Raw genomic sequence first — 14741 nt, forward strand, 5'->3', positions numbered from 1 at the left:
AAAAAAACAATCAAACTGCAGTTGAGGTGACGTGTCGAGTTTTTTAACCTGCAGCAGCTTACCAGCAATCTGCTCTCCACTTCTGACAGAAAAGACTTTCAGCATCTTTAGGGTGAGTGTCTTAAGGGAAGAGTGGTCTCAGTCCTAATAATCAAATGATAGAGATATTTTCTTGCAGGCTTGCTAGCACAGATTTTTGTCTTAACCTCCTTAGTTGTGAGGAAAGAGATATCCTGAAGTCTGCACAAGGTACACCCCTTTGGCATTGCCATCAAGTCAATGAATTTCAATGAACTGGCCCAGTTATAACCTGTCTCTATTCCCATGCTAGATGGCTAATTACCCTCCTTTGTTTTCTCTAATGGACTTGTATCTCTGTGAAGGGGTTTTTTGCCACGAAAATTTGTCTCACTCACGGCAACAGCAAGCCCCCGTTCAGATTTGTCCCTCCAAGGGTAATGTTGTTTTTTTCACATTTTTGTGCTCCTTGGCCATAGCAGGCAGCACCCACCACCCAAGCTGCTGCCATCACCTCCTGCATCTAGTGGTACCCGCGCTCAGATGCATAGAGGCAACGTCCGTGCTGGCTCATCCCCAGAAAAAAATCCGAAGGGATTTTGCTGAGCACAACAGAGACTTGGGTAAAATTGGTCTTTAGGGACCAAGATTTTCACAGGTTGCTTCAGTACCTGGTGGATTTCCCAGCCACAGATGCTGTAGCACCACATCCAGCATGTTTTCATCTCCTCAAGGAACAACAGGCTGCTTCTCCTTCTCAGCCGGTTTCTTGGTCTTTTTGATAAATGCTGCTTAAAAATCCTTCCTTGTGAAACGCTGGCGGGTTTGTAAAGGCAGACACTAGTTCTGCCTTTGAGGACTAGCTGTGGTCATGGCGACAGGGAGGAGGCAGCTGAAGGGTTGCAGACCTGCCCAGTTCATGCAGCTCCAAGTTCACGCCAACCCCAACATGCCGGTTTTTCCCCCCCTGTGCACCCCAGGCAAAACCATCATTCCTCCCTGCCTCCCTCGACTTTTCCTTATTATTGAAGTCCCATGGAATTTTTCTTTTAAACTTGTTTATAGAAACTCCACCTCCCCTCAAAAGCAACCTGCTTCCATCCCCATGACATGTTGCCTTCTCTTCAACAAGGAATAATTTTGTCTGCATCATTTTGTGACTATACATTTGGCTTATGTTAAAAGTCACAAGCTATCGCTTTCTGGTATTTTTATTTTCTCCCGAAAGAGAATATATGTCATTAATTGATTTTCTGCCTATTTTTCTGAGGAATTAAGTGAGCCACACTGTTGCCTAGCAATGCAGACACACGCACCACTTCTTGGTAAAAAAAAAAAAGAGTATTAAGAAAGCAGTGGCAATGAGAGGTTCACACGCAGTTACGGGCGAAGGCTGATTAGCACTGTTTTAAGGAACAGGCTTGGTGCCATTTGGCCCAAGAACATTCATCACTGAAAGAAGCATCTAATGTGCAATCCACCAGCTTAGTAAGGAGCAGTGAGGATACCAGCAGTAATGAGGACACTCAACGGGGAGGGACTCTTTATCAGGGATTGGAGCGACAGGATGAGGGGTAATGGTTTTAAATTGAAAGAGGGGACATTTAGATTAGATATTAGGAAGAAATTCTTTGCTGTGAGGGTGGTGAGGCACTGGCCCAGGTTGCCCAGAGAAGTTGTGGCTGCCCCATCCCTGGAGGTGTTAAAGACCACGCTGGATGGGGCTTTGATCAACCTGGTCTGGTAGGAGGTGTCCCTGCCCAGGGCAGGGGGTGGGAACTGGATGATCTTTAAGCTCCCTTCCAACTCTAACCATAACTCTATGACACTGAGGTTTAGAGTGATCAATCAGCTACTTTGGTTTCCTGTACCTGACACTTACTACTTAGGACATCAACGGTGTCATGCAGTGACACACGTCGAGGTGTACACTTGCCAAAAGAAACCAGGGAACATGTGATCTGCTGAGATCACATTACTGAAATCAGCTGACTAAACACTGATGTCTATCACAGCAATCCAAATTACATGGCAAAAGAGGATTTCAAGATGCTGTGGTTGTGGCTGTAATTGCATCTGAGATGATACGTGGGCGAGGAGGATTCATCTACCAGTGACTAAGCCTCTGCTGGTAATTCATGATCTGTGTATCAGATTTACAGCACACTGGGGCTTGGTGTGAAAGGGGACCTGTAGGCTAAAGCAATCTTGTGAAGGTGTGAAAAACATGAAGTCTAATTATGGCGGCTGTGATGAGCAGTGAGATAACAGAACAATGAGCAGCATATTCGTCGTCTAAATCGCTAATAAGGGTTTGCACGGGGTACTTGTGGCACTGGAGAGGGGAGGACACAAACCAAGAGATGGCCAGGTGGGACATTCAGGGCAAGAAGTGAATCGGTGGAGCTTGGGTGTGTGCTTGGCACAGAGGTGACTCGTTAGCTGCCTAGAGAGTGAATTATAGGTGTGTGACAGAAAACAATGCACAGAATCAACAGATGAGGTTGTATACATCAAGGAAGAGTAGCACAGATTCTTCGTCATAATTTTTAGGTTTGCTGCTTTTTTCCTGCACGCTGTCTGAGCCCCTGCATGAGGCTCCTTATTTACTTGGTGGCTCCATGTAAAGTAACCCGTGTCCGTGTGACAAATCCTCTACAGATGTGTGGTTGGGTTAGGCTGAGAGAGCCTGGTCTTTCGGAGAGAGGGGATAAGAAACACCCTCTGGAGCCGGCAGCAGAAGAGCAAAGGAGTGAGAAAAGTTGGTCTGGTGCTTGGTAGGACTGGAAAGACAAGAGACATTTCTGAGGGCATGAAGGACATTGTGTGGGGGAATGCTTCTATCATCAAAGGGTATTGAGAAATCTGGCTACATTGGTGCACACGCGCAGCTGGCTGTATCTGCTTTGGCACTCACATGTGTGTTGTGCTCCGGGGCACACACTCAGAGAGGCATGTGCTTAGCCCTTTGCACGGGTTCAGAAACGCAGAAACTCAGAAAGAGCTCTTAAAATATATCGCTGGGGGAGAGGAGCTGAGACCGCCAGCACAAAGAAGCTGTGAAGTTTTCTCGTGGTTTTAACCGGATTGACCAATCAGAACGACAGATGGCTCCCCCCTCTAAGGAGAGAGGAGAGGAAGAGATAAAAGAGATTTATGAGTTTAGAAAAACACTAAACTACTTTAATGAAAATATTAATAAATAGTGAAATAATGAGAAGAAGAAAAAAAAAATCTAAAAAGTATACAGTGTATACAAAACCATATCAAGTTCCCAGGATGATGATCATGTCACCAGCAGGCACAGGGAAAGTCCCAGGCTGGACTTGGTGATGGACAGGAGCTGGATTCCCGATCTGGAGTCAGGAACGCTCGGATCGGGATCAAAGGCAGACGGACAGACAGGGTCCTCCTTGGACGTCGGCCACTGAAGGAAGAGAGTTGACCCTTTGACCCCTAAGCTTTTATACTGAGCATGATGCAGATGGGATGGAATACCCTGTTGGTCAGTTTGGGGTCACCTCTCCTGTCCGCTCCTCCCCACAGGTGGGACCCCTCTACACTTTTCCGCTTCTGACCCTCCAATGGGGCAAATAACAAATTTACCTGACTTTGGTTGTTAAAGCAATAAGTATAAGCAAGGGCCTCTCCGCACACCATTCCTTGCTATAATCAGGTCTTATCACCATGACAGTTAAGTTTCTGAACAATATACTGTTAATTTCACAGTTTAGTTAGTTAAAAAGGTAAAATTACTGAACAGAAAATTAGTTCTGTTTTACCTTAAACGAGGACAAGTTTAAATCTTGCTTAAAAGCCTCTGCAGTCACCTGAAAAACCTCACTGGAAGGCTTTCAAGGGAAAAGCAGATTTGAGTTGTCTTTAGAGCTCCTGAAGTACTTAAGGCTGTAGCTGTGTTGGGAGGTAATGCTCTTCAGAGGGAACAGACCTGTAGCACGATGAAGAAGGAGCTGATGTCCACACTGTGCATTTGCGGGGGTTACTTCAGTCAAGTAAATTCCATGTGGTCCATCAGCCTGAGCACTGAGCAGTAGCTGCATGGCATGGAGTGGATGAAGGTCACCACCTTCAGTGCAAGCATCAGCTGAAGTGAAGGCTCATTCCACTGTGGTTTCTCCATCACGTGGGGGCCAACTGCAGATTAAAAACTAAAAAGCTGACGTCCACTGTGGCTTCTCCATCATGTGGGGGGACAACTGCAGATTAAAAACTAAAAAGCTGACGTGGGCATACACTGGAAGTGTTGCTTCTGGTGCTGCCCAAATCGCTTGCACCCACCATGTGGCTCTGCACCCAGTGTCCCAGAGACTGCCAGGACGCTGGCCCATCTCTCACCTCACCTGCAAGGACCCACCTCCAAAACTCTCTCCTAGCATGTTGGAAAGGTTGGCAAAATGACTGTGAGAAGGGGGAAATGAGGATTCAGCTGAAGTGTCTTCTCTTCTGCTTCTCTTTCCTCTAGAAAGCAGGAGATGGGTGGGAAGGATGTCAGCCTCCGTGTCCTCCTGCTCAAAGAGAAGCTGAACCCCCATTTATCACCTTCTTGATAGATGCTGAGACCATCAAAAGTTGGAGGATACTCTGAGGTGAAGCTCAGTTGATGCGTATTACTTTGAACCAATGAATATTTCATTACTGGAGAGAGAGAAAATATGAATCAATAATTCAGGAGTAAGGAAAGGGGAAGGGCTGGGTTTGAACCACTGCTGGAAGATGCATTTCACTTTTCAAAACACTTAAACTCTGTGGTTTCTTCAAAGACCACCTTAATTATATACACCTACAATCTTAATTATATACACCTACAATCTTAAAGCCACTGTACTCATCAAAGGAACAATCATCCCTTGCCCCATTACTCTGATCAATAAGTAACATTTAACACAAGGTTTCAAACCACAAGCTTTCTACTGGAGGTCATCTCTGATCCAACCTCCCTCTGGAGGCAGAGGAAGACAAAAGAGAAAAAGGAGAAACACCAGGAGAGGAAAGAACAAACCAGAATTAATGGAACAATGAAGCCAGGAGGAGCAAGGCAATGTAGTTGTGTGCTACAGCAATCATATTTCTGTTCTAATTTCATTTCGAACTAAGACTTGAAGAAAAAGAAGAGATAAGAGGATTACTGATACAGGAAAAATAATCCCAGTTTTCCAGTGAAGAAAAATAGGTTGCTTCGAAAGCATTAAGCTGAGATCTCAATTTCCAGCTAGACGTATCTGGGATTTCTGGAATTTCAAAAGGCTCGAAATACCTTGTTTCCAAAAGCATACATTTCAAACCAAAAAAATCTTCTGATATGGAGGTTAGAATGTCTTTATCACAGTCAATTTTAGAGGTGGTTTTTGAATGTGTAGAATGGCGGTATCAAAATGCAACATTTTACCTCACCACTCTAATTTTGTTTTTAAGTAAGGATGAAAGCTATTTCTTTGTAATACTTGGTTTTGTCCTGATAAATTGTACATAATGTTTTCCCAACCTGCTCTCTCCCTTTGTGGTAAACTGTCCAAGAAGAGCAGCGTGCTGTGTTACTTGAAGTGGCAAAACACTGGATTGAGACACGTTTTCTTCCACGGACGGCACTTAAATCATATATCCTGTCCTATAGGGAGAGAGCATCTATCTTGGGTTTAAAGACAAAACTTAATATTGCCTATATGTAGAACAGCAGTACCCGCTTTTGCAATTCCTGAGTAAAACTTGCATCCCTGTGAATGTTCAATACAATACAGAATGTTCAATACAATAAGAAGCAGAACAAAGGCTGGAATATCTCCTCAGATTTTCTCAAATAAAAAAAAAAAAAGGAAAAAAAAGAAAGATGGCCTGAGGTGTATTAATTTTGGTGAATGCAGACTACAGGAGAAGTACAGACATAAGTAGGCTAACTTTAAGCCGACAGAGCCGGGTTAGTCATTAAATAATTAAGTTTGCAAATAAAATCCTGATAAAATTTTCACTAACTTCAGCAGCATTTGGATTTCACCCCAGGTGCTTTCACAGGAGACATACTTCTCTTTACAGTGAAATAAAAGGCAGAAAGGCATTAAACGGTTCAATATTTGACACAGCTGGGATCGAGACGATGCACTTAGAGACTCGCCTACAGCTACATCTCCAATCCTGTATTTTATCCACTCCTCATGGAAAACCTGGGGGCCCTGAGCAGCTGGCGGTGAGCCCGGCAGGCTGCAGCATCAGGGCCACCCAGCAGCCCCCCTTACACATCTCATGGATTTAGATTTATGTGGGAGAAGCACCCAGAAGTGATTTTTTTTTTTATGCACCTCACAAAAAAGCGAATTGTTGTTTGAGGAGGCATTGATCTAATTTAAGGCATCTTCAGTGTAGGTGCGGGTGTAGACCAGGACCTGCATCCAGCCTAGGGCTGACGTGACCATCTCAGCTGGTCACCTCACATCCCTTAATTAGCAACAGAGAGAAAAAGGCACTTTTAAGGATGCAGATCACCCTCCCTGTTTGCAATGCCAGCCAGGTTGGACCCCAGCCCAGAGGGCAGTGGCAAGTTGTGTTCATGAGAAATCGGAGGTGGGCTTTGATGCTTAGAGGAATCCCACCTTGTCTGTCTGAACAGCTTGGTTTTAAATTAAAAGAAAATAAAACCACCGAACTTTAAGTGTTTTCTGAGGTCCTCCCAGCTCATCTAGGATTCTTGATGGACCATCACGGCACGGCTAGGGGAGCTGGCACATGAGGAGGGTCATACCTGCCCCTGTAGCTCACCTGCAGTCCGTGTGTTGCTCCTTTTAATGCTTCTTCAGTTCATCTTCTTTGCAGATTCGTTCACGGGACTCATAAACATAATGACAGACATCATTTGGCGTTACACTGGAGATTTCATGGCCCCTGATATTGTTTGCAGAGTCGTGCGCTACTTCCAGGTACAGGAACCTCCTGCTCCCCTGCATGCCCAAGCTCGCCTGGCTTTGTGCCCCCACAGCAATAAACCTTAACAAAATTGCTGCGTAGACTAGAAGTGCTAAATGCTAAAAGTGTTCGTTCAATGTTGAAAGACTTTTAATTAAAGGATTTTCTGTAGTATCAGAAGTGCTAAATGCTAAAAGTGTTCATTCAATGTTGAAAGACTTTTAATTAAAGGATATTAAATATTTTAAGTTCTGCGTATAAAGTAAAGGACAGAGATCTGGGTGAAAAAAGGGGGATTTTTCTTTTTTCTTCTTTTTTTTTTTTTCAGTAAGTGTTTTCAAATATTCTTAGTTCATTGTTCTTGCTGACATTATTTTCTGCAACGAATGTGTCTCAACTGCTGCCTCCTGTACCTTCTGCTCCAGGTGGTCCTTCTATACGCCTCGACTTACGTCCTTGTGTCACTAAGCATCGACCGGTACCACGCCATAGTTTACCCAATGAAATTCTTGCAAGGAGGTAGGAGAATTTCTGTACCTTGCTATTGCTATGGATATTCTTGGATAGTTTTTTAGTTTCAAAATTATTAACCTTGTTGCCATGAATTATTCATTCCTGCCGTAGCAGCATTTGGACACCGTTACAGTTTTCCAAATGGCAAAGGAGCCGTGGTTTCAAGATTTATTAAGCTGCACTTACCCCTCAGCAGGTTTTTTTTTAAGCATGGTGTTAGCAGAGAATGAAATGACATTTAAAAAATTATAGAGGTTTTCATTATCTTCCAGGATTTTGAGAAGGTTACTATTGGCAAAAGCTACAAGAGTACCACTTTACTGGTTCTAGGAGCCGCAATAGTTATATTGTCTATTTATTCACACTAAAAAATAACTTGGAGAGAGAGAGTAGTACTGAGAATTCGAACAATAGTTTGATAAGAGAACTTCAAAAGCTACAGCATGTAAGTTTGGATATCTATTGTTTCTTGTAATTTCTTTTATTTGTTATTTTTACAGCATTCAAATACATCCTGGCTGCTTTACAATATAAAGAACATGATTTCTTTCCTACAGAGCCCAAAAGTGGGACGTTCAGTACGTTGCACTGAGAGAATAAACAGAAATAGCAGGAGGGGAGGAAGGGGAACGGTTACAAGAACCGTGAGCTCTGGAAGACACGCTTTAATCAGACACAAATATCATTCTTGTTTTGGGGTAATGATGGCTTTTGACAGCCTGCTCTGTTCAGGGGATCGGATTAATGGTCCTAACCAGCCTCAAAAACCTAGGAATCAATCACAGCCCAGGCGGCGGTGCAGCTCTCGCAGGGGTTAAGTTCTGAAAACTTCAAATACTTTGTGAAATTCAGTCTCCTATTCCCCGGTGTGCAGACCAACTTTTTCAGACCCAGAGGGGATTGACATCAAGGTGGTTTTTTTTTTCTTACCGGGTTTTTGGGAGTGGTGTGCTCTGCAGCTCCTGCGGACACTGAGCTGGGCTCGGGAGGGCTCCTGAGCCACCTTGAAGCACCGAGTGATGGCTGAGCAGGGCGAGCGGTGGGACAGGCTCCCTGACATTTTGTCTTCGTACGTGGTAGAGGAAAAGCAGCCCTTGTTAAATCACTGCCTGGGCTTAGTAAAGAATTTAGCAGTTAATCTTTGTAAAGCGCTTTGAAGTTGGGAAAAAAAAAAAAACAGAAACCACCAAACCACCTCAAATCTTTATAAAAGCCTTTTTTTTTTTTTTTTATCTCGATCCCATTTTCTATACCTACAGTGTGAATTTTTTTTCTTTCCTTTTTAAGACTGGAGAAAGGGAGATGTTGCACCCAGCCGAGGGGCAGCAGAGCCACCAGCTGGATGAAGCTCTGGGGGGGGAAAAGGCTGGGGAGATAAGGCTGGCAAAGCCCACCTGCCTCTGGCTAGGGCTGGCTACACACTGATGGACAAGCAAAGACCACGTTTAAGTGCAAAAAGGAGGCATATATTTACCATAGCAACTTCCTCAAAGTTCCTGAAATATGCATAAATATTTACCTTTTGCATCCAGGTATTCCTAGCAGAGGTGGTGGGGGGCGAGGAAGCTTTTTGAAATGTCCTTTTAGCTCTTCTGCAGGCAGAGAACAAAGAGATTTATGAAATTTTGTCATTGGTAATGACACAGAGAAACTTTAAAACCAGTTCTGAGTCAGCTTGTGGCGAATTTCTTTCCAAAATGAAACACTCACCCCCCCAAAAGCATTCAATCAAGAAATGAAAGAGTTCTTTCTCCTTAGCAGTTTTAAAAATTATGTTTCCATATAGCTTGAAATATAATTTTGGTGAAAAAAATCAAACATTTTGCTTTGAAAATGTCACACTTTTTTTTTTAATTGTGGTTTATTTACTAGCCTCAAGTCATGTTAAAACACATTTGCATGGCCTCTTAGGAAACAAACTTCAACATTTAAGTATTTTATACTCACTTTGCAAATACATAAATGACCACAAAAAGTGCAGGACTTGAAAGAGTTATACCTACTAATCCTAATGCTTTTACTGTGTGAGGCACCTAATTCAATAATCAAAGGGGTCCTTTAAAAAAATTGTAAAATAAAGATTGAACAGAAACTGAGAAGCTATAGCAGAAGATGCTATATGCAGATATATGCAAAAGTATAGAAACTAAACAGCAGGAGACAATAGAACTGCTTAAGGAAAAGATAAAACCCAAGCAGGTGTAAACTGCCTGTTGCATGGCTTTGGGCTGCAAATGATAGAATCATGGAATCATAGAAAAGTCGAGGTTGGAAGGGACCTTTAAGATTGTTGAGTCCAACCATCAACCTAACTCTGATAAAAAACCATCACTAAGCCATGTCTCTAAGCTCTATGGTCCAGCAGATGAATGAGATTCTGGAACAACTCTGTCCCTCTGGATCTAATTTTAAAATGGCACTGGTTTTATAGAAGGAACGTAGAGCACTGCTGTTCATGGTAGAAAGGACCAAAACTCCTCCCAAGAGGAGTTTTCCTCCCCACCACATGTTGCTGGGAGCAGGCAGATGTGCACAAAGCCACAGCCACAGGGTATGGACGGTGGAAGTGGAGGAAAGGGGACAGGGACATGAAAATGTCCTTTAGGAGAGCCAGTGGCAGAGCTCACAACAGATTCCCACTCCAGCCCTGTGTGTTAGCCTTGACCCCCCTCCCAGTATGAAAGACCCTCCATTTAAAGAGCAATATTGTTTTTAAGACTGGAGGAATAGAATATCATGGTTTAAAAGCTGTTATTATTTGATTCCATTTATAATTTAGGTAGTTCTAGTTATATTATTAGCTGGCTTTTAGGGCATAGTAGAGCATTTACAAAAAAGAACATAAAAAACCCCTGCTTGCGAGACAGCCAATTAGCATTTGTCTGATAAAACAAAAATCTACTTACCTAGATGCTATCAGTGCCCTGTATAGCCCTTTGGACTAGCAAGGCCATATTCCACCAAAACCAAGGGACATTAAAAAACCAGATTAAATGAACATTGCAGGTAATGTTTTATAAAACACAGAGATAAAATATCATTATTCTCCAACGCAAATTGCCCACTTCTCTTCAAATTAAGGGTGTTACTACACAGTGCAAAAAATAAAGTATATTATCCAAGCATGATCTTTTCACCTTAGAAATAGACACGTGGGCCCCACTGAGGCTTGTACATATGTAGTTTAAGTAGCTACCTCACAATAGAAAAGCCCTTTCTGCCAGAAAATGTTTTATGAAACTTACTCTTAATATTCCTTCTGCTAACTTTATTCTATTATGCTTTGGGAAACTTTAAGGTTCTCTTCTGCCTGTGCAATATTTATAGACTTAATCTAGCCCTCTCACTTCAATGTCATCAGAGTTCCCTTAAGCCCTAGGTTAGCTTAAAAATGAGCAGGATAAGTGAATATTTGCAACTGATGTTTTATAAAGCATAAAATTACTTTTTGAATGCTTCTCTCACACTTCTGTATTGCTCTTTGAGCTTCAAGGAGGAAAGACGTTCTTCTTGATATGCATAGTTCAAAGCGATTTTCCATTTCATACACAACCTCGGGTATTTTGTAGGACAATAAAGTATTTCAACACCAAAGCTTCCCAGATCAAAAAAAATCTGTCCCCATCTGTTCTTCTCACAATCTGAATCAGGAGGAGAAAATTCTGCCGAGAGTCACTGGTACTGCACAGATCAGTCTTTTTTCTCCACACTTCTCATCTAGACCCACATGGATTTTAGCCAGAAGATGCAGATTTGTGAAGAAGAATGTCTTGGGGCTGATTACTCCAACCCATTGATTTTTGCAAAGTTCCACGAAGGAAAAATTTAGTTACTAGCCTCAAGTCACGTTAAAATGCAAAAGCAGCCAAAGAGGCCAGAAGTCAAGGGGAAGCAGTAGCCCAAACCTGCCAAGTGTTTTGGGATTCTTCAATTCCTCTTCATCACCATGAGGTCCAGCAGTATCTTCTAGTCAATGTTGGTTGTAGCAGATAGAGAAAATAGGGCTGAGCACTTGAGCACCAGCCCACCATCATCAGCCTTGTTTCATGGTTAGCAGTCCACCCTTAGCATGGCTTGAGCATCACTGGTGCTCCTCCATCATCAGGAGCTGTGTTTGGTCCCTGCAGTGCCGTGGCTCTCCAGGATGATGTTTCTTTGGGGCAGTAGAATTGCAGTTGGGGTTTAAGGCAGCTGGCTGTGCGCTTCTGCCCCTATCCTGACCAGAGGTGTTTTCTCTTCCCTGACAGGACATGTTTTGCAAGCTGTCTCACTACCAGGTGCATCAAAATTACCATTTATTTAACTACCATTCCAAGGAGGATATTTTCCCCCTCCGGTACATCCAGGATCCTTCAACCTAGTGTATGCTTTAAGTAACCCTACTGGGTCTCAGCTTTCCTCTGTTATCTGTCACACAAGGGCTCCTTCTTCCTTTCTAGCTCTGTGTCCTCCTATTAATGGCCTCTTTGTGGTGCCAGGGTAAGAGTGCACAGTAGGGCAGAGGCCTGAAGTCCTTTGTATTTTTTCATGTTGTTGTTTTGGTGGCACAGAGGAGCCTTTCACTTCTGTTTCTGACTTGCTGACCCTGACCAGTGCCTTCCCCATAACGCTTCCGTTTCACTGGACCCTCCCCATCCTTAAATAAAACATTTAAAATACAAACCCCATAGCGACATGACCTTTCAGCACGAGAACAAGATGAAATCCCCTGACTCCTTTGCAGTCTCTTCAGCCTCAGACCAAAATTCGCTTTCTTCACCCGGTTTCCTCCCCCTCCCTGCCTTTCTATCAGTACTGCTACCAGGGGCCAGTCACACCCCCATTAACACCGTCTGTTTGACTCTGTTACACAGAAAGACAGGCGAAAGTTCTTATTGGAGTGGCCTGGAGCCTCTCTTTCCTGTTTTCCATACCGACTCTGATTATTTTTGGGAAACGGCAGCTCTCCAATGGAGAAGTGCAGTGCTGGGCTCTCTGGCCTGATGACTCCTACTGGATACCCTACATGACGGTGGTGGCTTTCCTGGTGTACTTCATTCCTCTGATCATCATCAGGTAAGCCTGAACCGCAGTCATCAAGTGTGTGGTGAAAGCTGTCAAGGGTGCAATCAGCCTAATGCCTTAATTTCTACTCATTCATTACGGTTTCATTTCCACGCCTGCCTTATAGCTGCTTCAGTTTTTATCACATAATACACAGGTCACTGTACTCACCCTGGGTGTTCTCCATGCCGTATTAATAGCCAGAAATATTCTCTCGGAAAAAAAAAGACTGAATCTCTAAGCGTGTCCACTTATCTCCACAGATTCAGGCTTGAAACATATCGTTATAAATCCACTAAGAATATCTAGCTGTTATGACAAAACATAGTTTCAAGGAAAGAACAAGGGACAACACTTAATGCTAATTAAACTAAAATTAACTTAAAGTGCTCTCAAGCTTCATAGTACCAGAAAAGTTTTTCTTCACCAGGACCAGAAAGAAATCTCTAAGCATATGAAGTTGCCAACCACTCCTACAATATGAACAAATAAAATTCTTCCCATTTTCTAATGGGAAGTCTGAGCTGAAAATATTAGAGACTGATCTGTCCAAAATCACAAGTATGTTCTGCAGCAGAATCTACTTTAAAACGGAGGTCAATCAATATTCCAGCCTGTGCTTGGTGATCAGGGAATTCTATTGCCTTCCTCTAGGGTGCTGCCATTAGCCACAGTTAAAGGAAAATTACCTACCCATGAGGAGCTAATAATGCAAAGGAGCAGTCAAAAACTAACGTGGAAGAGGAGTGAGGCTTCTTTACTTCCTTGAAAGGCACTAACTTGTTCTCTGAGCCCAGCTGAATTCCTTTTCTTTCTTTCCCTTTTATTCTTTTGCTGTAGCACGGTCACAATAGGATCTCTCGGTGTCTATCTCTTCTTCTTAGTGACAAAGAAGACTTCCCAGGACTCCCTTTGTTCCCCATAATTTGGTGGCATGCTGTTTGGGCTGTGAGAGAGGAGCTACGTTTGCATGTCCCTTGGACATCTCTCATGGTCCTTCTGCTTTCCCAGCAGGTGATGAGCCATGAGTTGCAGTTAGTTTCCCCCTCATTAGCACCCCAGGTGAGAGCAAGGTGGGGGGCCTGGTCTTTTCTAGACGATGACAGGACTGACTAAGTAAGCTAAATAGTAAAGACAGTGGTGTGGGTTTAGTTCCTTTCCAGTTCAGTTGTGCCTCGACGTTTCTCACTGTTTAATCACACAGATTAGGTTCTGCAGCTTCAAATGGAAACGAGTTTATCTCTGGGAGAACCAAAACCACAGCATGGAAGTGGTGGAGCTTGGAGCATGGTGGAGCATGGAAGCCATGGTGTTTGAGCTCATCCAGCTGACTTTTTGAGACACATTGAACATTGACCAGCATTGATCCCTACCTAGAGAGAAGGGACAATTATTATACTTTGCTCGTAACACATCAGTTTGCTAATCCTTCCATTTTTTTTTGTGTCAGATTGCACAGATACACAAGCAAAATCATGAGAAGTTCTCCTTGAAGGAAGGACATGATAACAACAGAGAAAAACTACTCTTAGTAGTAGTACACTTAGCAGACTATCCAATTGCTCTTCCTTCCTAGACAGGATCCTTTCTCTTTGGATGTTTGCCTGTGTCTTAAAACCAACCTAGCTTTAAACAAACCAGAAAAAAAATACTCTTGGGAACATGTAAACAAAAATGTGGATCTGCAGCTCAGCACTAGCAGCAAAAAGAATAAACACCCAGAGAAGAGACGAGAAGTAATTTAACTGTGCAGAAGAAATGACGCTAGAAAACTTAGAGGCTGGCCGTCACTGTGAGAGGAGTTTTTGTTACAAATTTTCTCAAGTAGCTAGCAATTAGCGAATTCTAGCCAGCATCTGAAGTGTTTCAGGAGAAGGGCCCGTAATCTGTCCAGTGGTCAGTCATTCCACGGGTGTGTGAAACCCATCTCGTTTGCACTCAGACTTACAGATTCGCCCACTTGCTATTTCAGATCGGCCCCTCCTTTTCACGTGGCATCTATACTTGTTTGGCAAGAAAAGGCAAGCTACAGAGCCACAAATTTTTTTTGGAGCTGGTGACATTGTGTTCCCCTCCTCCCCTGCCAAAGGAAGACATTCAAACCAGATCAGCTGGGTGACTTGCCTGACAGTAAATCCCCAGAAGCAAGAAGGCAATGAAGACATGAGGGGAAAGGGGAAGGCGGCGAAACTGGCATTGCATGAGATTGCCCTGACAGCTGAGACATGAATAAAACATCCGAAAATTTTTTTGAG

At 43.2% G+C, this 14741-nt stretch overlaps 1 protein-coding gene across 1 annotated transcript in view; it reads left to right on the forward strand.

Moving 5' to 3' along the window:
• NPSR1 (neuropeptide S receptor 1) overlaps nucleotides 1–14741 on the forward strand; it is a 67231-nt gene that overhangs the window by 39529 nt on the left and 12961 nt on the right. Inside the window, exons 4-6 of the mRNA XM_014949438.1 lie at nucleotides 6841–6944; nucleotides 7356–7449; nucleotides 12297–12498. Coding sequence (XP_014804924.1) covers nucleotides 6841–6944; nucleotides 7356–7449; nucleotides 12297–12498 — 400 coding nt within the window. The remainder of the gene's footprint in view (nucleotides 1–6840; nucleotides 6945–7355; nucleotides 7450–12296; nucleotides 12499–14741) is intronic.

This window comes from Calidris pugnax, unplaced genomic scaffold (assembly GCF_001431845.1).
Source record: "Calidris pugnax isolate Ruff unplaced genomic scaffold, ASM143184v1 scaffold124, whole genome shotgun sequence".
Classification (NCBI taxonomy): domain Eukaryota; kingdom Metazoa; phylum Chordata; class Aves; order Charadriiformes; family Scolopacidae; genus Calidris; species Calidris pugnax.